General features: G+C 53.0%; 1 protein-coding gene across 1 annotated transcript in view; it reads left to right on the top strand.

Moving 5' to 3' along the window:
- Nucleotides 1–22,506, top strand: part of FHAD1 (forkhead associated phosphopeptide binding domain 1) — a 93,576-nt gene that overhangs the window by 16,805 nt on the left and 54,265 nt on the right. Inside the window, exons 3-10 of the mRNA XM_081087264.1 lie at nt 941–1,147; nt 2,664–2,931; nt 6,702–6,811; nt 10,175–10,411; nt 13,580–13,703; nt 14,973–15,103; nt 17,845–17,934; nt 19,236–19,340. Of these exons, the coding sequence (XP_080943390.1) occupies nt 941–1,147; nt 2,664–2,931; nt 6,702–6,811; nt 10,175–10,411; nt 13,580–13,703; nt 14,973–15,103; nt 17,845–17,934; nt 19,236–19,340 (1,272 nt within the window). The remainder of the gene's footprint in view (nt 1–940; nt 1,148–2,663; nt 2,932–6,701; nt 6,812–10,174; nt 10,412–13,579; nt 13,704–14,972; nt 15,104–17,844; nt 17,935–19,235; nt 19,341–22,506) is intronic.

Below are 22,506 nucleotides of genomic sequence, written 5' to 3'. Positions count from 1 at the left end.
AGTGAAATTACAGAGGAGCCTTCTGCCCTCACCTCCAATTCACAGGCACGCGGTCTGGGGTCTTTTTCTCCTGGGGAAACGGCATCACATCAGCACCCACCGTTAGATAAATTCTGACAGGCTTTTAAGCAGCAATAGAGGTAATTAATCACATGGGGGAGATTTATTGTATATCAAGGGTTTTTTTTAAAGGTAGTTATTAAACTCTTTTGTTGGGCATGATGTCAATTTTGTTTAAACTTCTTAAAAAGATTGTAAGCAATTTTTTTTTTAAAGACTGGAAGGCTGTGAACCAGTGTTAACGTTCCTGCCTCCCTGGGATGGGTCCTGAGCGATTCTAATGTCGTCTTCGTGCGTTTCTCCGGTGCTCATTCTCTGCAATATTAGGAAAAATGTTCTTCTAAAGATGCGTAGAACAAACGAATAAAGAGCAGTTCTGCCAGAACCTCCCTTTACCTTAACACACCCTATTCCATGAACGTGGCGGTTCCTTTGCAAGAAAACGAACAGCTGCCACTTGCCGGCTGACCTTCCAGTGTTTGGGCCGTTTCTGCTTCCGGTCGCGCCATTTGGGACCAACAAACACACCTGTGTGGAGCCGGGAACCAGAAGATGGCGGGTTCCCCGTCCAAGCGTGTGCCCCATTCAGACTCCCCGAGTTCCCTTTGCCTCTGTGTTGCCTGACTCCCCACCCAACAAGCGTGGGTCCCTGTCTGGGCCTGGAGTGGAGAGAGCACATATCCCAGCTTCACCTGCACGGGCTGTGTGACCTCGGGCAGGTGACTGAACCTCTCTGACCCTCGGCATCTGCTTTTAAGAATGAGCATCGTGGTGACCAGCCAGCCAGGCGAGGCACCTGGGGGGAGGGGGCCGGGGCGGGGGGCACTCACTCGTCCTCGTTTCCTGTCCTCCTGGCCCTGACTGTCCTCCTGCTTTGCAGTCTAAGGACATCGACAACCATCACGCGCTCATTGAATATAATGAGGCCGAGAGCAGCTTCGTTCTCCAGGACTTCAATTCCCGCAACGGCACCTTCGTCAACGACTGTCACATCCAGAATGTGGCGGTGAAGCTGCTGCCCGGAGACCGCCTGCGGTTCGGGACCCAAGTGCTGACCTACGAACTCGTCATCGGAATCCCACCCCCGGTGAGCCCCGCGGGGTCAGGTGCACGGTGGGCAGAGGGCGCCGTGCTGCCTTCCGTGCCCCTGAGGCTCGGGTGGAGCCGGTCCTCAGCGCGTTGCTCTGATTCCGAGCGGCGCACACGCGTGGCAGCCTGGATGCGAGTCCCCGAGGTTCAGACCCAACCCGGTGGGTCCCAGGAGGAGCGAGTGCTCGCGCCCTCTTCTGGGCACTGGGTGGAATTGCAGGCAAGAGTTGCACAGTGGCCCGCACAGAACCCCGGGAGTTTCCCTGAAAAGGGAAGCTGGTGGGGGGCGGTGGGGAGCACGAGTGCGCTCTGGGAAACTCGGGCTGCTTCCGTCGGAGCAGCTCAGCGCCCTGCAGCTTCCTGGCCTTGCGATCCCGGCCTGGGGGCCCTCGCGCTCCCGACTGAGGGATGTGGGTGCACACATCCTCTAGGGCCTAAGCCAGTGAGTGGTTCTCAACCTTCCTCATGCCGCGGCCCTTTAATACAGTTCCTTATGTTGTGGTGACCCCCAACCATAACATTATTTTCGTTGCTACTTCATAACTGTCATGTTGCGACTGTTATGAATCGTCATGTAAATATCTGATAGGCAGGATGTATTTTCATTGTTTCAAATTGAACATAATTAAAGCATAGTGATTAATCACAAAAACAATATGTAATTTTATATGTGTTTTCCCACGGTCTTAGGCGACCCCTGTGAAAGGGTCGTTCGACCCCCCCAAAGGGGTCGCAACCCACAGGTTGAGAACCGCTGCTCTAGGTTCTGACTAATGGAGGGGCCTCGGTGGCTGTGCGAGGGCTGCCTGTGAGAGCAGCACATTCCTGATCACCCAGGCCCCGCGCTATTTTATTTTTAAGACAGGGCCGGGGGGGGGGGGGGGGGGGGGGGGGTGTGGAGAAGGGGGGGGAGGGGGGAAGGCGGTATTGAAGCACATCTCTCATCAAATATCTCGAGGGCCCGTTTTTCAAAGAGCTGATTCCTGTGTGCTCTTGTTTCTGACTGTCTCTGGGGTCCCAGGGGCGGGCGCTGTGTCCACCCCCATCTCCCCACCCCCAGCGAGTTTCCAAGGAGAATCGTCCTGATGCCTTAGGGGGCGTGAGCCATTCCTAACCGAGAGCTCCCCGTGAGCGCATTTCTCTCGGGCTTTGCGTGAGATAGACCCAGAGCCCCTGTCCTCTCAGAGGTGACATCCCGGCAGCTTGGGAACGTCCCCAGGTCCTGCTCAGCCTCAGCCTCATCAGAGCGCCAGGTGAATTAAATGGGGTCACGCGGGAACCTCTGGGGAAGGTGCCTAGCAGAAAGGCCACCCCCATAAATAGTGGCACAGTCGTGTGCAGTGTGACACATAGTGGGGACCACTGTCCCTAACTTGGGGAGGGTCAGGGAGGGCTTCCTGGGGGAAGTGACTTCAAGCTGAGACCTAGGGCTGCCGTGATGTGGCAGGGACCAAGGGGTGGAGGCCGCCCCAGCTTATCAGGACTCCCCCTGACCCTCTTGCCTACCCCTGCAGTTCTCCTTCCCGTGGATGGGGGGTCCGGCACCTTGGCCCAGACCACAGCCACCTCGGTTCACAGAGCAGCCGACCCACGCCCCTTTGCCGCCACAGACGCCCTTCCAGCCGGGCGTGCGGCCAGCGCCAGTGCAGAAGAGCTGGTCCCAGGGCTTCCCCAGGCCGACCACGGCCCCGCCCGCCTGCCACCAGCGGCCCCTGAGCGCCTGCGGGAAGATGTTCTCCTTCGTGGTGGAGGGCGCCCCCCAGGCTCCCGTCATCAACCAAGGTAGGCACGGGCCACGCCCCCTGGCGGCTCGGGGTGGGCTTGCAGCCGCGAGGCTGGGTCTTGCTTTTTGCTTGTTTTCTCTGATTCCACAGTAGAACATAGTCAGCTGTGAAAAAATCCTAAAAAAGCAGTTAGAGATCAGCCGCCACCCGATTTCCCCTGTGGACTCTTTGGTGTAAGTTCCTCCTGGCTCTGTGCACTGTCCACGTGCACACGTCAGTACCTCTGTGCTGAGTGTGTGTGTGTGTGTGTACACATATATGAGTGGGTAGCAGGATCTAAATGTATACACGTTGACTCAGATGTGCAGAAATGCCCTTGCCTTAGGAGGTTTTTAAATAGCTGATTACCGCCTGGCTGGTGTGGCTCAATGGTTGAGCATCGGCCTATGAACCAGGAGATCACAGTTCGATTCCCCGTCAGGGCACATGCCCAGGTTGCAGGCTCGATTCCCAGTGTGGGGCGTGCAGAAGGCAGCGGATCCATGATTCTCTCTCATCATTGATGTTTCTATCTCTCTCTCCTCCTCTCTCCCTCTCCCTCTCCCTCTCCCTCTCCCTCCTTTCTCTATGGAATCAATAAAAATATTTTTAATAAATAAATAGTTGATTTCCATTTTGCAGGCGAGAGGAGACCGAGGCTTATGGAGGGAAGTTACTTCCCCAGAGGTGACACTCAGTCTAATCTAATGGTTTTTAGCGAAATTTAAGGCTGGTTATGCTAGTGCCGGTCACTCACAGCCCGGTCACTTTGGGGACACATAGCCTTCAAGGTCCTGCCCCCCACCCTCCCCCCGGAAGGCCTCATGGCATCCGGGGGCGGGGGAGGGGCTTCCTGTCTGTCGCCCTGCTCTGGGCCACACCGGCCTCACTGCAGAGCAGCGGGCTCCGCTTAGTCCCTGGCGTGGTTTCCGGGTTTCCGTCACGGCCTCTGGGTCCCGGTCCCACTCTCTGTCCGCTGTGCCCCAGCCCCAGACCCTCCGCGCCCCCAGGTCGCTCAGCCACGCAAATAATAGTTATTCTTGTGAAACAGAGCGACAAAGGAGTAAATAAAATGTATCTCTTCAGTTTACGTCATCATCACTGTCCTCACCAGGCGATCCCTCAGCTACCTACCACCCAAGTCAAGAAATTACTCAGCCATCTCCCCCCAATCGTTTAACATGAAAAATCTCAAACATACGGCCAAGCAAAAGTAGTTTCTCAGATAACCCCCATCTAATTGTACCATTCCCGCTTTTCTGTACTCTTCATTACATATCCATCGTTCTATCATCCTTCTCCTTATGCATTAATCCACCCTATATTTTGGTACATTTCAAAGTACACTGCACATAGCTGTAGTCTTCCCCCTCAATATTTTAGGATAGATATCATTAATTAGAGTTCAACAGTTTTTGTCTTTTTGATGTAAAATTAACATGCAATGTGTATTAGTTATCAATTGTTGTATTAAAATGCTCTCAAAATGTAGCATCTTAAAGCAAAAAAAAAAAAAAAAAAAAAGGATGATATTGTTTCTTAAGTTCAGCTCGGATACTGTTCCCAGCAATCTGAGGACCTGTGACCCACAGACACAGCCTCCATGGACGTAGCATAACTGCTACGGACACTCCTCTTGTTCAAAAAGGAGCAAAACGGGAAATGCACCGGAGCCTCTGGTCCGTAGCCATTCTGAAACCCAGCCGGGAAGGTGCTGGAAGTTTCTTGATTCGGCCCCGGTCCTACTCTTGCCCAGAAATGACTGTCTGTGGCTCTTGGCTCTACGCTCTGGTCCCCTAGCTCTGCCCTTGAAGCCATCCTACCTTTCCCACGAAAGGTCTCACCGTGTGCTGCTAAGTACTGTCCTCTGCTTCCTGCCTATCGGAGCTTAGCGGGGCGTCCGAACGCCTCTTCTTCGTGAGTGAAGAGACAGGTGGAGGTTCGCCCCGGGGACTGACCTCTCTCTAGCTGTGAGCGTGGGCAGGTTTTGTGAGATGTGCCCCATTTTGTGCATCTGTCAGATGGGATTAGTAAACTCATGTTGAGGTCCCCAACCCCATAGCCAGGGAGACTGACATTAACAGAGCGATCACAGAACGACATCCATAAAGTGACAACGCCAGGCAGGAGAGGTACCGGTGCCCCGAGAGCTCACGACTGAAGGACCTGGCTTAACTGGGGGATCAGGACGGTGTCCCAGAGGGAGGGAGACTCACGCTGAGTGCGGACGGGCAGGTGACATTCGCTGAGAACGTAGGGGAGGAACAGGGTGGAAGGGACCCTGAGGGCCATGTTGGGGGGGGGGGGGGAGCGAGTGCGAGGGGATGGTCCGTGTGGCTGAAGGGTGTGCTCCCAGAGGAACATGACTTGAGACCATGTAAGAATGAGAAGTGATGGCCAGGGCTGGGCAGGGCAGGGACGTGACCCGAGGTCCAGAGGGTGTCGGACTTTGGCTGTGTTTGCCAGCACAGGGAAAGCACCTTGGACGTAGCTGAGCGGGGCTCCGCTTGTCTGAGACCCGGGGGGAAGTCATCGGCTCTAAGATGCACAAATAAAAATGCGGGATCAGAATGAATGCGTGAATGAATGGACGTCCACGGGTGTGACGGTGCGTACTTCATTCATGGTTAGTGTCAACACCCATGAATGTTTCATTGCCCTAGAAAAGAATTGGTTCAATTTACCACTTCACAAAGACAAGAATGCACCCAGAAATCGTAGTCAGTTGGAAACTTAAAATGCAGTGCTCGGAGCCGAGCGAGCTCAAAAGCAGAATTGTAGAAAGCCTTTCAAAAGTTTCCACACCAATAAATGTACTCAGTGTCCATGTGAATGCACTTCCCCAGCCTGATACGTTTGATAAAGTGATATGTCAGAACCCCTTGGAGTCATTTCAACAGCCCCTGTCATATTAAGGTAAATAAGAGAAAAAAATCAGGAAACCAAACATCTATCAAGTGGGTTCTAGTTAAATATGTTTTGGGACCCTTGTGCAATGAGTGGATACAATGCTACTGTGCAAAGAAGGCAGTATATCCATAAATACTGACATGGGAAAGTGTTCGTGATACATTGTCAGGTGAAAAAAAAATCTCTGCAATTGAAACACGTATTTTTTTATGTTTTTACTTATTGCAATAAAAATAACTAGCATTTAGTGCTCAGTGCTCTAGCTCTGTGACAGGCACTTTCCTGTAAGGAGCCAGATAGTAAATATTTCAGTCTTTGTTGGCTAGAAGGTCTCTGTTGCTACTACTCAACTCTGCCATTGTAGCTGGGTTCAGCCACAGACAATTAAAAATGAATGACTGCGGCTGTGTTCCAATAAAACTTTATTTACAAAAAACAAGCGGAGGGCCAGATTTGTCCCTAGGTCCGTAGTTTGCCAGCCCCCGCTCTACAGGATTATTTCATGTAATCCTCAGCCCTGTATAACACAGGCTGTTAGCATCCCTAGATGATGTCTGTGGAAACTAAGGTTTAGAGAGAGTAATGGCCTGCCTAAGGTCATCGGCTCTTTTGCGGCGTCGGAAAAAGTCTGGAAAGAGACGCCTCCACGTGAATCAGCCGTTAATGCCGGGGAAGAGGAATGAGGCGGCCCTTTCCCTTTCTAACACGTGTCTGATGCTTCCATTGTTTTGCAAGGAACGTACACACCACCTGTCATTGTTTAATTGCATGAGATGAAAATCTCAGCGGGAAATGGATGTGAGGGGTAATCTGGAAACTTCTCTAAGACCTTGGGGAAGCTCACAACCTCCCCTGTGCTCTGTGTTGCCCTTGCGTCAGTGTGGGCCAGCGCCGCGGAGCTGCTGGAGCAGTCGGTGGCCGAGGGCGTGCCCGGGGCAGCCCCTCCCGGGGAGTTTTACGTGGACCCGGACCTGGCCCAGCAGGACAAGGTGAGGGGTCAAAGGGGAAGGACGGGCCCCGGCAGCGAGCAGGGCCGCGGAGGGACTGCCCCTGCCTCTTGTCCCAGAAACCACCTCTTCCTCCCCCAGGGCGCTCAGCCATCACTTTGGGAACCGCTCCTTTGGTCCCAAGGCACATCACCTACAACCACAATGTATTGAGCACCTACTGTGCGCCGGGCCGTGTCCTGTGCACTCGACATGCAATGAGCTTGTACATCTTCACCGTCTTCCAAATAGATCCTTTCACCCTCACCTTACAGATGAGGGAACTGACGCTCAGAGAGGTTAAGGAACTTGCCCAAGGTTGCCCAGTGTGAGGGGCAGAGTTGGAATTCAAATCTAGGTCTGGTTAACCTCTAGGCTGGTCCTTCCAACTCTCCCCTACTAACTGTTTGGTCAACCAGGAGGCTGGACGGTGGGGAAAACATATTTCCTGGCAGGAAGTGGTGAGCACTGGGGTCAGAGGGGACTGAGAGCGAAGAGAGACCCGGAGAGGTTTAGAGTGTGGAACAGGATCCGAGGCCTGAACAGGTGAATTCAAGCTGTCCTGGGGAGGGTCCCGCTGATTTCTCCCTTAGACAGGACTGAACGTTGTCCTAAAAGAGGCAGGCCATAGGGCACCTTGCTTTCCGGAGGCCCAGGGCCTGAGCCGGCAGCCCTTCTCGGAGTCTGGGAGGAGGGGCGCCCCCAGGGTTCTGGTTAGATACTGGAGGTTCTGACACAGGTGTCCGAGACCAGACTTTGAGAAATGTGGCCGTAAGGTGAGAAACCAGGCTCGGGCGCTGTATCTACTGCCGTGTAACAAGCCACCCAAAACGTAGTGGCTTAAAACAGTCATTTACTATTTCCCAGAATCTGTGGGTTGCCCCGGAAGGTTCCTCTGCTGCTGTCCCCTGGCCTCACTCGTGTAACTATAGTCAGCCAGTGGCCTCTTAAGAACTTGCATAGAGCCCGGCCGGTGTGGCTCAGTGGTCGAGCGTCGACCTATGAACCAGGAGGTCACAGTTTGATTCCCGGTCAGGGCACAGGCCTGGGCTTCAGGCTCAATCCCCAGCGGGGCGGTGGGGGGTGGGGGGGGGGTGCAGGAAGTAGTCAATCAATGATTCTCATCATTGATGTATCTGTCTCCCTTTCCCTTCCTCTCTGAAATCAATAAAAAAAATTTTTTTTTTAAAGAACTTGCATAGAGATGGCCCAACATCACTTCCACCGTATTCAGTTGGTCAAAGCAAGTGACAGGCCAGCCTCGGTTGAGAGGGTGGGGAAACAGACTCCACCACTTGATGGCAAAGCTGCCAAGCATTTGTAGCCATTTTCCAACCCACCCCAGTTGTCAAACTGGAAATACAGCGTAACCACATTGATAGTTTTTCTATTTGTGAGTCATTGATGCCCTGACTTGCCAGGACTCCTTCGAGTACGATAACAATGAACACATTAGCTTACGCCAAACAACAGGAAGCCTCTGTTGGCTCCTGCTGCTGGAGGTGTGAAGGCCGCTGGCTTCAGGCCTGGCGAGATCCAGGGGCTCCAGCGATGTCCTCAGAACAGTCCCACTGGCCGTCTCTCCCGTTTCCCTCAGAGTCTGGCTTTCGGCAGCAGGCTGGCTGCATGTGTGGGCAAAGACAAACACAAGCAACCAAGCCTATGCCTTTAAAGTTAGGACCCCAAAGGAGTCACGACCCTTTCCCTCTGCAATTGACACGTGAAATCTCTGAGGAAACTCTGACGGACCAGCCCGAGTCACATGCATGTGGGGAGGCGGGACAGGAAGGAGCAGGGCACAGGATTTCCAGTCTGACCAGGACCCCGTGGAAGGGGGAGCTCTCCCGCTAGGAAGGGACGGGGTCCTCCGCAGGAAGGCAGAAACCGCAGCTGGGCACCACACCCTGCAGGCTTCTTTGTACTCCAGCGCCCAGCATGGGGCCTGGCACACAGTAGCTGCTCAGTTAATGCGTGTTGCATGAATACTGCCTGAGCATGGAGGCTTCGGGAGGCTGCCCAGGGGTACAGGACGTTGGATGCCCGTCCCTTGACATTTTGCCACAAGCATTTTCAGAGACCCCCGGAGAGACCCTTGGCAGCAGCTGGCAGTGCCAGGCAGGCTGTCCTTCCCCAGGTCAGGGGAGGGGGAGGTTGTGAGGCTGATCGGACAGCTCCCCAGGCAACGAGCTGGCCTGGAAACTGCCCACTTAGCTCCTTCCAACCGACAGGAAATGGTTGGAAGAGCAGGAATTCCTTCAAGGCGGAAATTCTATAGCTGCATTTGAAACCGCATCTGGGCTTCTTTTTTTTTTTTTTTTTTTTTTTTCAGTCTTTCTGACAGTGTAATGATGACGTCTAGTGGCGAGTTTTGGAGATTTTTTTTTCCTTTCAGGGGAACCACAAATTATTTGGCTGCAGGACTCTTTCTCTCCGAGGGGTGGGGGGCGGGCGATTACCTGTGGGGAAGTCGGCCAGCGGCTTGTTTTCCAGGCCAGCGTGCGCACGCGCCCTCACCCAGAAAGCCTGGCTCCTGCCTCATTTACTTCCCAGGTTCAGTTTCCTGGGAGACATTTTTACATGAACAACCAAAAGAGGCAGGCAGTAGTACCCGCAGCGTGGAAAGAGAAAGGAAACGTTTCAGAATATATTAACTTTTCTGAAGTTAAAAACTAGCCCTCATTATAAGCAGAGCGTGGTCGAATAGAATGCTGCTTCCCTAGCCACCTTTCCCAGGTCCCCAGGGTACTGGGCTGAACATGATGCAATTTAATAAATATGATAAACTCTCTAGCAACCAAAGTTCCCAGCAGGGAGGGTTGTGCTCAGCCTGAACGTCTAACTTTAGGGGAAGGGAAAGCGTTAGGACCTGTGAGGCACAGCGTCCATTTACAGGAGACCAGCCCAGTGATGGCGAACCTTTTGAGCTCGGCGTGCCAGCATTTGGAAAAACCCTAACTTCACTCTGGTGCCGTGTCACATAGAGAAATTTTTTTGATCTTTGCAACCATAGTAAAACAAAGGCTTATATTTTTGATATTTATTTTATATATTTAAATGCCATTTAACAAAGAAAAATCAACCCAAAAAATGAGTTCGCGTGTCACCTCTGACACGCGTGTCATAGGTTCGCCATCGCTGGACTAGACACAAGTGGCTCATTTCAACCAAACTCGGGTCTCCGTGAGGTTTTCCAAGTGACAGAGCGAGCCTTGCAGGCCTGCCTCCCTCCCCCCCTCCCCCCACCCCGCCCGCCCTCGCCTTCCTAAAAGAATTGCATCACACGTTTCCTATATCGTTGTTAAAGGGGTTAACCTTGCCCCCAGGCCCGCACCCAGTAACCTGCCACCTGCCCCCCCTGCCCCCCAGGATGAAATCATCCTGCTGCTGGGCAGAGAGGTCAGCCGCCTCTCGGACTTCGAGCTCGAGTCCAAGTACAAAGACGCGGTGATCGCGAACCTGCAGAACGAGCTGGCCAGCCTGAGTCAGACGCTGCTGTCGGAGACCACCTTCCCCAGGGGCCAGCGGGGCGCCGCGCAGAAGTGCCCGGGTCTGGACGAGGACATCGCCGCCAAGCAGAGAGAGATCCAGAGCTTGAAAAGCCAGGTAGGACTCTGAGACCGTCCCCCGGCGAGGACCGAGCCAGGACGCAGGGTGACAGCTCTCGGGGGGGTCAGCGCCTGTGGTGGGCCAGAGCACAAGTCCCAGGGGTGAGAGGCTTGGCAGGTTTCCAGCCTGGTAAGAACCATACTAACTTTGACTAAGCACCTACTATGTGCAAGAACTGGTGCAAGGCTTTAGTTTGTAACCTCCCATTCCTCCGACACTTTCCATCCTGCAGACAGGAGACCGAGGCAGGCTCAGAGACGCCAGCGACGCGGCACAGCTGGCACAGCAAGGGGGCGAGGGCAGCACGATTTGAACTCTCGGCCGACCCCACGCCCTCACCCCACTTGATATTTCCACCCAACTCTGCCGCTTCAGGGACCACCTCTCCCCCCACCTCCCAGCCCTACCCAGCCCCAGAAAGAGCCGTGGGCAGTGAGCTGGACAGGGGGGCACGGAATCCCAGCGTCCCAAACCCTGAGGCCTTTGCCAACGCCCGAGGGTAGCTGCTGGCTCACTCGTGGGGAATTTCATCAAACAAAAATCCTCCACCCAGCATTCCTGGAAGCACCAGTCATGTTCTCTCTTTCCAAACCAGATCCCGTTTGTTTTCCTTAAGGACTACTGTAAAGTTGGCCACAGATTGTGCACATAAATTACATCTCAACAAAGGCGACTGAAGAAAAGAAATTGGCCGCTAATGAGTGCTGGCCCCAGTGCACAGTGCGGCTTAGAACCTGGGTCAGGCGCGGGGCCCCTGCTCTCTGGCCCCGTCACTGCCTTTCTCTTCCACAACCAACTTCAGGGGCGCAGCCTCAGGCCCAGACGGGGTGCCTAGAAAAGGTCATAGGTTGTGTGGTGGACCCAGGAGATTCTCCCAGGAGACTGAGCTCCAGGAGGGCAAAGACTAGACTCAGTGACCTTCATTACTCTGAGCAAGAGGCCGCAGCGGGTTTGAACTCAAATCGAGGTTCACCCACTCATATGTTAGTTTCTTAGACATTCTATTGCCTGCAGGACCTTCGGCCGGAAGTACAAAGCCCACGGCAGGTTGGCCTATTGGTCTGATTGTTTTATATTCTCCCTGGCCCCCCACTCCCCCCCCCCCCAGTATGTGCGTAAGGATCTGCCCTCAAAGATCTTCAGTCTGCCATGTCACCGAGCTCCTGCAGCCTCTGCCAACCAGCCGCCAGTCGTTGTCTCGGAGCCCCCCCACCCCCAGCTCCACCCGGCCCTGTGGCCGCGCTCGTGGTGCCTGCTTCATTGCACAGCAGGACAGACGCTCAACTGCCTGGTGCTTTTGCCGGTTACAGACCATACGGACGTTTATTTCGGTCGTGAGAGAAATAAAGGGGTTTGAAGACTGTTTGGAGTTTTCCCACAATCTGAAACCCTGAAGCTCTGATGCTTCGGATGAAATATTTTATATCTGTCGGAAGCACTGGAGTCTTTGGGGGGGAGGGTGTTTTCCCATCCCTTCTGGAAGTTTCTGTCGTGCCTCTGGTATCATGCAAATAAAAGCATTAAGCTGAGAAGAGCTAGATACTTTTTAAAATAAATTATTCCAAATGCCCTGTATGGAAAAGTTGCATGTTTCAGATGCCCCCAGGGAAAAAGTAAATGTTACTGCCCCAAATGTCACAGATGGTGCAGGAAATGGGTCAGAAAATGAAACGAAACCTTGATGGTCCGGTTAATTCTATCTGAGAAATGACTAGATTTTTCTGAGTCCAAAACCAAGACTAAAGGTTGTGAGCTCCATCTGGTGGCAAGGCTCTAACCACATTATGTGAGCTGACCCCACCCCCGTCATTTTTTTTGCTATGCCTACAGCATAGGACCATTACCAAGGATTCCTGTATTTGCTCTTTTTCTAAAAATATATTTTTATTGATTTCAGAGAGGAAAGGAGAGGGAGAGAGAGAAAAAAACATCAATGATAGAGAATCATTAATCAGCTGCCTCCTGCACACCCCCCATTGGGGATGGAGCCCACAACCTGGGCATCAAAGTGTGACCTCCCGGTTCATAGGTCGACGCTCTGCCTTATCCCCACCAGCATGGCTTTGTCTGGAAGGATGTCCGGAAGGTCATCTGGAAGATGTCTGGTCTAATTAGCATATTACCCTTTTATGAGTATAGATTCTCACAATACTACCAGCTTGGGGCTCCCATCACCCCACTTGCAGAATGAAAAAGGAAGCAAAGTTGGGTGTCCTCCCCGTGTTCCCACGGCCTGGAAGTGGCGGAGACCGGATTTGAAGGTCGCAGGCTGGCCCCGAGGCCACACTAGGCTTCCTAGCCTCTGACTTTCCATGCGGGTTCCTAGAGCCGTGGGACAAGGCGGGAAGACCTGGAGCTAAAGCCTAGATCTGAGTCCTAATTCCACCTCTGACCAGCAGTGTGACCCGGCGCCAGCGACCCTGCCTCTCTGAGTCTCAGCATGCTCACTTGCAAAACGGGAACTGTAATGAGACGCCAGCCTTCAGTGACGCTGCGACGAGCTGTCAAGAAGTAGCATCTGTGCCAACCGGCGTGGCTCAGGGGCTGAACGTCACCCTATGAACCAGGAGGTCACAGTTCCATTCCTGGGTGGAGAATATGCCCAAGTGGCAGGCTTGATCCCCAGTGGGGGGCGTGCAGGAGGCAGCTGATCGATGATCCTCTTATCAATGAGGTTTCTATCTCTCTCTCCCTCTCCCTTCCTCTCTGAAATCAATAAAAATATTTTTTTTAAAAAAAAAAGAAGTAGCAGCACCTGAGAATGGGCTCAGGAAGCTCTGGAATGCTCTGTGACACACACACCCTTGTACGACCATTGGAGGGAATTAATTCTATAACCTGCTCCCCTCTCCTGAATTTTCCTCCGCATCCAGTGGTGCTGGATGATCTGGAACCAAGGGCTGGTCTGTAGATGGCTGAGAGTTCAAAGGTCAAGGCAGGCACATTGGGGGATCAGCTATCCCGGCGGCAGCCGTGCCCGGGCCCCTGTGTGTGCACAAAGATAAGCTCCGTGTGTTGATTGCACAGCAAACGGTGGCACTGAAGGAACAGGCCTCTCCCGTCCTTTTAACAGTGAAAAGCAGTGTTTTCCCCCACAGCCCAACCCAAGATCAGGTGACCCCTTGGCCTGGGCGGCCCCTCTGACTGTCCTGCCTCCGCCCGCAGGTCAGCGCCCTGCAGCAGGGCTACAGCCAGGTGCTGTGCCAGACCCTGTCCGAGAGGAACTTGGAGATCACCTCCCTGAAGAGCGAGGGCGAGCACTTAAGGAGGGACAACGCCATCACGTCAGGTGCGCTCTCCCCGGGCTCGGGCCCAGGGCTGCCCCCTCCGCTCATCCCAGGGCCACAGCCGCTGCCCCTTCCTCCGGGGGCGGGCCTTCGGCAGGGGGGTCAGTGGATTCCAATTGCCCCTGAGGGAGGCTTATTGCCATCCAGGTCCTGGGGCGGGGCCTGCTAAATATTTGAGTGAATGTGACCTCTTAGCTGGAAGGTCTGCTGAGCCCTGGGCTCCCCACGAGAACACAGGGTGCCGTGGGGCTGGGCATGGTCAGGCGGGAGGCAGGCCTGGCTCTCAGGGAGGAGTCTGGGTCTCGTTCTAAGGGCGCTGTGAAGCCATTGGAGTTTTTTAAGCAGAAAATGAGATGCCTAGAGACTGAAGAGGATGGTCAGTCACCAGGAAAAAGGGAGGGAGAGAAGCAGGCATTGAGTCTGGGGCGGGGCTATTATTCTTTCTTTTAACATTTTTATTGACTTCAGAGAAGAAGGCAAAGGGAGAGAGGTAGGAACATCAGTGATGAGAGAGAATCATCGATGGGTTGCCTCCTGCACACCCCACACTGGGGATCGAACCCACAACCTGGGCCTGTGCCCTGACCAGGAATTGAACCCTGACCTCCTGGTTCCTAAGTCCACGCTCAACCACTGAGCCACGCCTTGGGGCTGCTGTTATTCAAGTGCCGGACGCAGCATAGGCTGAGCCACGTGTGCATCTGTGTGCTGTGCCCAGGGCCAGCCTGACCGCTGGCTTTTCCTCGGCCTCACTCTTTACACGCTCACACCCACGTCCTCGACCCCACGCCACCCTGCCAGGCCTCTGCTATACTCCCCTCTAACCTGGAATATCCTAAGACATTTGCTGAGCGCCCTGTACGGGCCAGTCACTGCTCCGAGCATCAGGAATATCAAGAGGAACTCGCTGAGCCCTTGCCTCCCCGCCCCGCCCCGCCCCCCCCAATATCTGCTCATCTGGCCTCATCCATGCTTCAAGCCTCTCAGATACCACTTTGTTTGGTCCCCCCAGACCACCAGCATCGGTCACGCCCCGAGTCTCGGGCCCCCGCCCAGCCCTCTGAATCAGAGGCCCTGCACATCAGCAAGATCCCAGGTGTTCTGGGTGCACATCCAAGACTGAGCTGCAGGGGCTGGGTTATGCTGCAGTAACAAACAGCCCCACCCATTCTCAGTGGTCCACGTTGGCTGACAGCAGAGGTGACGACAGGAATCCTTGTTGCCTCTTTGACCTCAGTGAGTCTTTTGTGGTCTGTTTGCTTTTTAAACAGGGATGGTGTCCTCTTTGCAAAAAGATGTGATAGCCAAGGATGAGGAAGTTCAACAACTGAGGCAGGAGGTGAACCAACTGAAAAGTGAGAACAAAGAGAAGGATCTCCAGCTGGAAGCCATCAGCTCCAGGGTGAGTGTAGCTCTCAGGCAAAGAGGGGGCTGGTCTCCTCGCTCCCCTGGGCTCGCTCTCCTCCAGCCGCCTCTGACACCTTGGTGAGATGAGGCCGGTGAGATGAGGGAGGAGGGAGGATGGCTGTGGTGAGTCACCTGGGAGGACTAGAGCTGGGGGCCAAGTTCCTCGCTGCTTTTCAAAAAACACATTTGTGTCCCCAGCCCACATGGCTCAGTGGTTGAGCATCGACCTATGAACCAGATGGTCCTGGTTCGATTCCTGGTCAGGGCACGTGCCCAGGTTGCTGGCTCAATCTCCGGGGGCGGGGGGGGGGGGGCTCTCATCATTGATGTTTCTACCTTTCTCTCCCTCTCCCCTCCTCTCTGAAATCAATAAAAATACATATATATAAGAATGCATGTTTGTGACTCCGAATAAACGAGGTATTTTCGAATCTAGCATACGTTTTCTAACGCCTATTACAGGTTAGTTTGTTGAATCCCAACAACCAACACCTGGAGTGTCCAACAGCAGGAGACAGCTTTACTGTACTGTGTACACCCAGGAAATACTACGTAGCATTTAAGACCAATGATGAAAGCTTTTGTCTATGAACTGGGAAAACAGTAAGCATTTAAGATTTTTAAACGTGAGCGGTATGACTCCAGTGTGAGATATGAATACGTCGCATGCCCTGCCTCTGCGAGGCTTAACATTAAGGCAGAGCAGGCTCTCTCCCCGGGCCAGGGGGGCCGCACGCACGGGCTTTCTCGCGGCCCCGTCACCACGGTTTCCACAGCCGCCTTCACAGCAGAACGTCTGAGGGTCCGGATGCAGACATGTAACCCTCACTCCTGCCCTTGGACTTCAGTGTGGGTGAGAACGCCTCTGGGTAGGATGAGCCCGTAGGCACGTAAGCGCTTTGTGGATGTAACTGACTGTTTACTAACTTTGCCTTCAAATCCTCATCCGATAGGGTAAGATTTCGTGGTGTTTGTATGACTTGTCTGTTTCGATGAGTCAAGGTAAAATCTCATAGCTTTCATCTCGGCAGGCATCTCTGATTCAGAGCGGCTGCCTGGTCAGCCGGCGCTGTCTGCGCGGGCGCCGTCTGCACGGGTGCCGTCTGTGCCGGTGCCATCTGTGCCTGTGCCGTCTGCGCGGGCGCCGTCTGCCAGGCGGGAACAGACCATGATGTCCCAGAGACAAGGCAGACGGGACCTCTGCTGCTTAGCGTGAGGCCCAGTTTGGAGCTGGCGAACGGCAGAGCCTGATCAGGCTTTGGGGTCAGACAGGCCAGGGTGCAGCCCCAGAGCTTGCTTCTTTTGTAACGTAGCTGGCCTCCATTTCTCCATCTGTGAAATGGGGACAACAAACTCTTTTTCTGAGGAGTGGGAGGCTGGTTTTAACTCTGTCCTCTGCCTCTGCCCCCAGTCGGCCGCCCCGCCAAGCTCCTGCCTGTTTCTTCCCAGCACATTGACGTCCTAGGTGCCTGTGATCAGCTTTGCGTCTTGTGTGTGTGTGTATGTGTGTGTGTGTGCACACGCCTGTGTGTACTGGGGAGGGGTGCGTGTACACTCATGCTAAGTAAGAGAAGGATGGAAAAACAGCGCCTGCCAGGCTGGTCTTCCTGACCCCCATTTCCCCTTCCTCCTTGACCTTGGGATGAGGGCTCCTTCTGCTCCAGCCCGTGCCGGCCACCAGCACGTAGGCTTCTCACCAGGGGGTTGCTCCCATGAACAGTGGGGTGCATGTTGTTGTTTAAATTATGTCTGTCATAGTGTTGATTTTAGAAAAATAAGTAGATGGCATCAAAAAGCAAAATTTTATAAAGAAGAAAGGAAATGCTACCCTAAGAAATCAACATTATTATTTAACGTACACTCTTCTAGTCTTGTTTTTATATATCACCTAGAAGTAAATAAATTATGTGTTCATATCTCACAGTGAATTATTGCCATGCACATTTAAAAATCTTAAATGCTTACTGTTTCCCTCTGTTAATAAATAAAAGCTTATATCATTGGTCTTAAAAACTACAGAAGTATTTTCCTGGGTGTACACAATACAATAAAGCAGTCTCCTGTTGTTGGACACTCGGGGGTTTTTTTTGTTTTGCTTTTCAGTGTTGCTAACAATGCTGAGAAGACGTCCCTGAATCTACAGATTCGCTGATTTCTCTAGTCATTGTCCTCAGGACACGTTGCTAAGGCAGGGACTTCTGGGTCAAAAGGAGGACATGCCTTTCTGCTCTCACCGCCTGTTGCGGAACTGCCCTCCGAAAGGCTGCTCCCTTTACCCCCTCTCCCACGCCTGCCCACCCTCCCACACCCCCATACACCAGGGCAGCTGTGTCTGTGAGATGAAGCCTGCGTAAAGCACCGAGAGCCATCCAGGCTCACCACCAAGTTCACTAGCGAGCCCCACCCCGTCCACGTGCTCCTGAAAGCTGTGCTCAGAGGGTCACAGAGGGGAGAATCCCCCTCCCTCCACCCTAAGTGCCCATAAGCCTGGTTTCTCCTGTGGCGCAGCCCGCCGGCTCTTGAAAAGGAACTGAGACACTTTCTTCCTCGGAACTCACGAGCAGGGTGCCCTGGGAGCTACCGCGGATCCTATGCATCCACGGGACAGAAATGGCCTTGGCCTGGGCGTGTGGGGTGCGATGGGATTGGACAGCAGCACGTGCTCTGCGAGGCCCCCGTGGGGACCTGGGACCCCCGGACAGCCCCCGTGGCCTGTTGCCCTTCTCTCTCCCACAGTGCTCAGTGCTCAAAGAGGCGTTAGAGAAGGAGGACGCGCAGAAGGAGCACCGGGAAGCCCAAGAGAAAGAGCTGAAGCTCAGCAAATCCGTGAGTTGAACTTCCTCGCTCCTGAGCGCCCGCGGAAAGGCATTGGCCTTCAGGCTTTGGCGAGAGCACAGACTCTGGGGTTCTATGACGGTTCTGGTTAAGGCCCTCTCCTCCCTCCTTGGTTTGCTGCCTCTACGACATGGGTGGGAAGACCCTGGAAACACACGCTCCCAGCATCCCCTGGGCGTTGGCTCCACCCGCCACACCTGTTTCTCTTAGAGCTGGGCTGGGGTGGGGGTGGGGACAGGGACGGGGGTCGGCCAGGTGGCCGCCACACGCCGCCAAAAGTCCACTGTGGCTCCTGCCCCTGGGCCTGTGACGCCCAAACTACTATGTCCCACCGTCTCACTTTGATCATAGTGACACTTTTATCGCTATCACCAACCCCAAATCCTTCCTGCAGGACCTTTACACCAATTCATGAAAGCAAAGCAAAGAGGCAGGGTGTGCCTCCACAGAAGGCGACTATTAAAGATGCCGGGAAGGTCCACAAAAATGAACGCATTCGTTTCCTGGGCCCGTGGCAGCCTCTCCCACATCTGCAGGCACTGTTTCAGTTTGGGGGACGCACAGCGCCTTCAACACAAGGGGGACGCGCCCTTCCCCGTGTCGGAGCGTTCCCGCGCTAGGCCCAGTGGGAGAAAGGAAACCCGCATTGTTTTGTTCTGCCAAACCGTGCCCACCGTGTCTTCCCAACCGCCCTCATTCCAGTTGGTCGCAAAAATATACCCCAAGAGGAAACATCCTCATGAGTTGATGGATGTCTTGTACTGTTTCATCCCAGGCTACAAGCTGATTTTCAAACAAAACTAGCCATGTTCAATATATCACGTGGAAAAAAGTCTACACTGGGGCCTTGACTTACGAGTTTGATTCGTTCCGTGACGGAGCTCGTAACTCCAATGACTCGTATGTCAAATCAGTTTTCACCATTACAATGAATTGAATGCTGGGCTGATGTTGTGGCGTTCGCTGTGACGTTCGCTGCGCCAACTAGCGGTGGGGTATCTGAAGCTGGCTTGTAACCCGAATTTTAGCTCGCGACTCAAAGCAAAAAATCGGCCGAGAGACGGCTCGTATCTCGAAAAACTCGTTAGTCGGGACACTCATAAGTCAAGGCCCCACTGTACTTTGCTCTACAGACGTAGGCTTTCCCCCCAGGGACGGAGCTTAGCTGATCCCCGGTTAGGTTTTCACCTTAATGAACCCGGCAGAACGAGTTATGGAGATCCAGCCCTTCCCGCCCAGGAGTCGGGTCCAGCTGCCGTCAGGGAAGCTGACTTTTGTTAAAACTCTTCCAGCAAATCCAAAACATGGAGAGAGAAATGAGGATGCTCAGAGAGGAGCTGAGGAAGAATACTTCTGACCAGAGCATGATCTCTAAGACGCTTCGAGAAAAGAGCAAGGTATGGCCAGGGCAGCCTCGGCCCCGCCACCCCTGGGGCCAGGCGCTCCGCGCGCACCCTCTCCTTACCGTGACCCTGTGTGGTCTGTCCTGGTATTAACCCCACTTTACAGTTGGGGAAACTGAGGCTCACAGGGGCGAAGGAAGTTTTCCAAGTTCACTCAGGCAAAGTAGTTGCGGCAGAACTTGAATCCAGGTCGGTCCGGCTCCAGAGCTCGTGTGTGCAGCCGCTACCCCAGACTGCCTTCAGGTCTTAACTGTAAAATTATCCAGAATCGGTCCCTGAAACCAAGTTTGCCCACGATGTTCAAACTGAAATGCTGTGGCTGATAGTTCTGTGTGTGTGTCCCATGAGTCTTTGCGAGAGCTGTTTTTAAAAATCTCATCATGACCGTGGGTTTGTGGATTTCTTCTTTTAATATTGCCAACTTTTGCTTCATATATTTTGAGGCCGTGTTACCAGGTGCGTGTACATTTAGAATTTTAATACAGTGGGGCCTTGACTTACGAGTGTCCCGACTAACGAGTTTTTTGAGATACCAGCTGTCTCTCGGCCGATTTTTTGCATTGAGTTGATAGAGTAATTTGAGTTAACGAGCTCCTTAATGAGTTCAGTCTCAGAACGAATTAAACTCGTAAGTCAAGGCCCCACTGTACTTCCCGTTGGAAAAGAGAACACCCTTGGATCATCATAGAAACGTCCCTCTTCATGTCTAGCAGTGTTTCTCCCTAAAAGTCTACGTCAGTGGTTCTCAACCTTCTGGCCCTTTAAATACCATTCCTCATGTTGTGACCCAACCATAAAATTATTTTCGTTGCTACTTCATAACTGTCATGTTGCTACTGTTATGAATCGTCATGTAAATATCCGATATGCAGGATGGTCTTAGGCGACCCCTGTGAAAGGGTCGTTCGACCACCAAAGGGGTCGCGACCCACAGGTTGAGAACCGCTGGTCTGCATTGTCACTAATGCAGCTCCATCAGCTACGCGGCCTTTCTGTTGGTTCGGGTTTTCATAGCATATCTTCTTCATAATTTTTCCGTCCATCTTTGTTTTTAAGTTTTTTCTCTCTCTTCTAAACAGCATGACTTTTTATAAAATCCAGTCACAGCCTTTGTCTGCTAGCCCGTTTATATAAAGTGCAATTGCTGGCATATTGATTGGGGTTTAGCTCTGCCCTCTGGCTCAGTGCCAGCTGAGCTATATTTCCGTACTGTATTTCCTTTTCTCTCCTTTCTTGGGTTCTTTTGAGTTGATGGTTTTCTATCATTCCATTTTTGTCCCTGTTTGCTTGGAAATGTTTCGCTCTTTAATTATACTTTTAGAATAGCAAGACGATAGCATTACCCTGGACTTACCAAAATCCAGTATTAATTGAGTTTCTTATTCTTTTAGCGCTCGTCCCAGAGGCTGCACTGTGCATTCTTGATGTAGTGTCAGTTGATGACTATGCCCTTGTCCTTGACAATGCTGGTGGCAGATTCTTTCAGGTGTGTGTGTGTGTGTGTGTGTGTGTGTGTGTGTGTGTCTGAAAAACATATGCGTAACCTTCGTTTTTGACTGAGCACTGAACCCCACGTCGGCAATGGTTTTCTTTCAGCACCTTCTAGGTGGCATTAGGTACATCTTTCTAGTGTATTTTGTTCCTGGTGTTTCTACTTTGAAGTCATGGTCAAGCCTAATATCGTACCTTTGTGAAAGCTCTGTTTTTTCTTGGGCTGCTTTTAAGATTCTCCTTTCCCTTGGTTTCCAGCAGTTTGGCGGTGCTTTATCTGGGTGTGGGTTTGTTTTTTTTTTACCTTGTGTGGTGTTCACAGGGCTTCCTGAGCCTTTGGCTTGGTGTTCTGATTTGTTCTGCGCTGGGGGCTAATACCACAAGGCAGTGAGGAGCTCCCGAAGGCCCCGAACAGGACATGGATGCTGTTTCCTTTGTGATCAATAATAACGGTGAAAATGACAGCTGTAATTTCTCATGTATTATGCCAAACATTTCATCTCTTTTTAAAAATATTTTTATTGAGTTCAGAGAGGGAAGGGAGAGGGAAGGGGGAGGGAGAGAGAGATAGAAACATCAATGGTGAGAGAGAATCATTGATTGGCTGCCTCCTGCACATCCCACACTGGGGATGGAACCCGCAACCTGAGCATGTGCCCTGACTGGGAATCAAACCGTGACCTCCTGGTTCATAGGTCGATGCTCAACCACTGAGCCGCGCTGGCTGGGTTCATCTCCTTTCATCCTCACCGCAACTCTATGAACTAGACATTATCCTCCCACTTTACGGATGAGGGAGTCGAGGCTGCTGGTCACTAGCATTAAGTAGCCCAAAGTCGGTCAGTGGCAAAGCCAAGGTTGGGAGCCAGGTTTGTCTGATATCAATGACGGAGGCACAGCCACCAGAGGCGTGTGACTGTTCATATTGAAATTTATCAAAATTAAGGAAAATGTAAAATTCAGTTTCTCAGTCACACCAGCCACATCTCCAGTGCTCTGGCCAGGCATGGCTCACAGCTGCCGTGTTAGCCAAGACAAACGCAAGGCCATCCCATCAGACAGAGCTGCTCTACAGCTCGGTAACTCTCAGGACCATGGAGAATGTTCTGGAAGGAAATGAAAATAGAGGCGAGGAGGCTGGTTATCACAGGCCAGAGGTTCTCAGCATCTGGCGGGGCCTTGCACAGGGTGGGAGCCGGGGGAGGAGCGGAGGAGCGGGGGGGGGGGGGGGGCATGGGAGAGGGACGGGAGCACCGGCTTGGAGAACGGTGGGTGTGAGAGAGGGAGAGGGGCAGCGGGAGGTGACCCCCAAGCTTGAGGCAGGGGTGGAGCTGTTCATTACGGCGGGGACTATGGACAAGGGCAGAGTCCAGGCTCGGAGTCCGCTTTGTAGTGGGAGGAGAAGTCTGCTGACATAGAAGTCAGAGCACGTTTAGGCCCGGGAGGGCTGTTTGTGGAGGAAACTAGGCCCAGGGAGCTTGCACGGCTTTTCCAAGTCCACGTGGCTGGTGAGAGGCGCTTCCGCTGGACCCCGGGCTCAGACGTGAGCTGTAAAGGGCTCCTCTGGCTCTTTTATTACATCTGCGTGACCCTCCCCCGCCTCAGCTCCCGAATAAACAGCTGTGGAGCTTTTCCGTACAAAACCTCTCATTTATTTAGGAGAGTTTGC

This window comes from Myotis nattereri, assembly GCF_964212035.1.
Source record: "Myotis nattereri genome assembly, chromosome: 3".
Lineage (NCBI taxonomy): Eukaryota > Metazoa > Chordata > Mammalia > Chiroptera > Vespertilionidae > Myotis > Myotis nattereri.
This window is presented reverse-complemented; position numbering and strand designations above follow the sequence as displayed.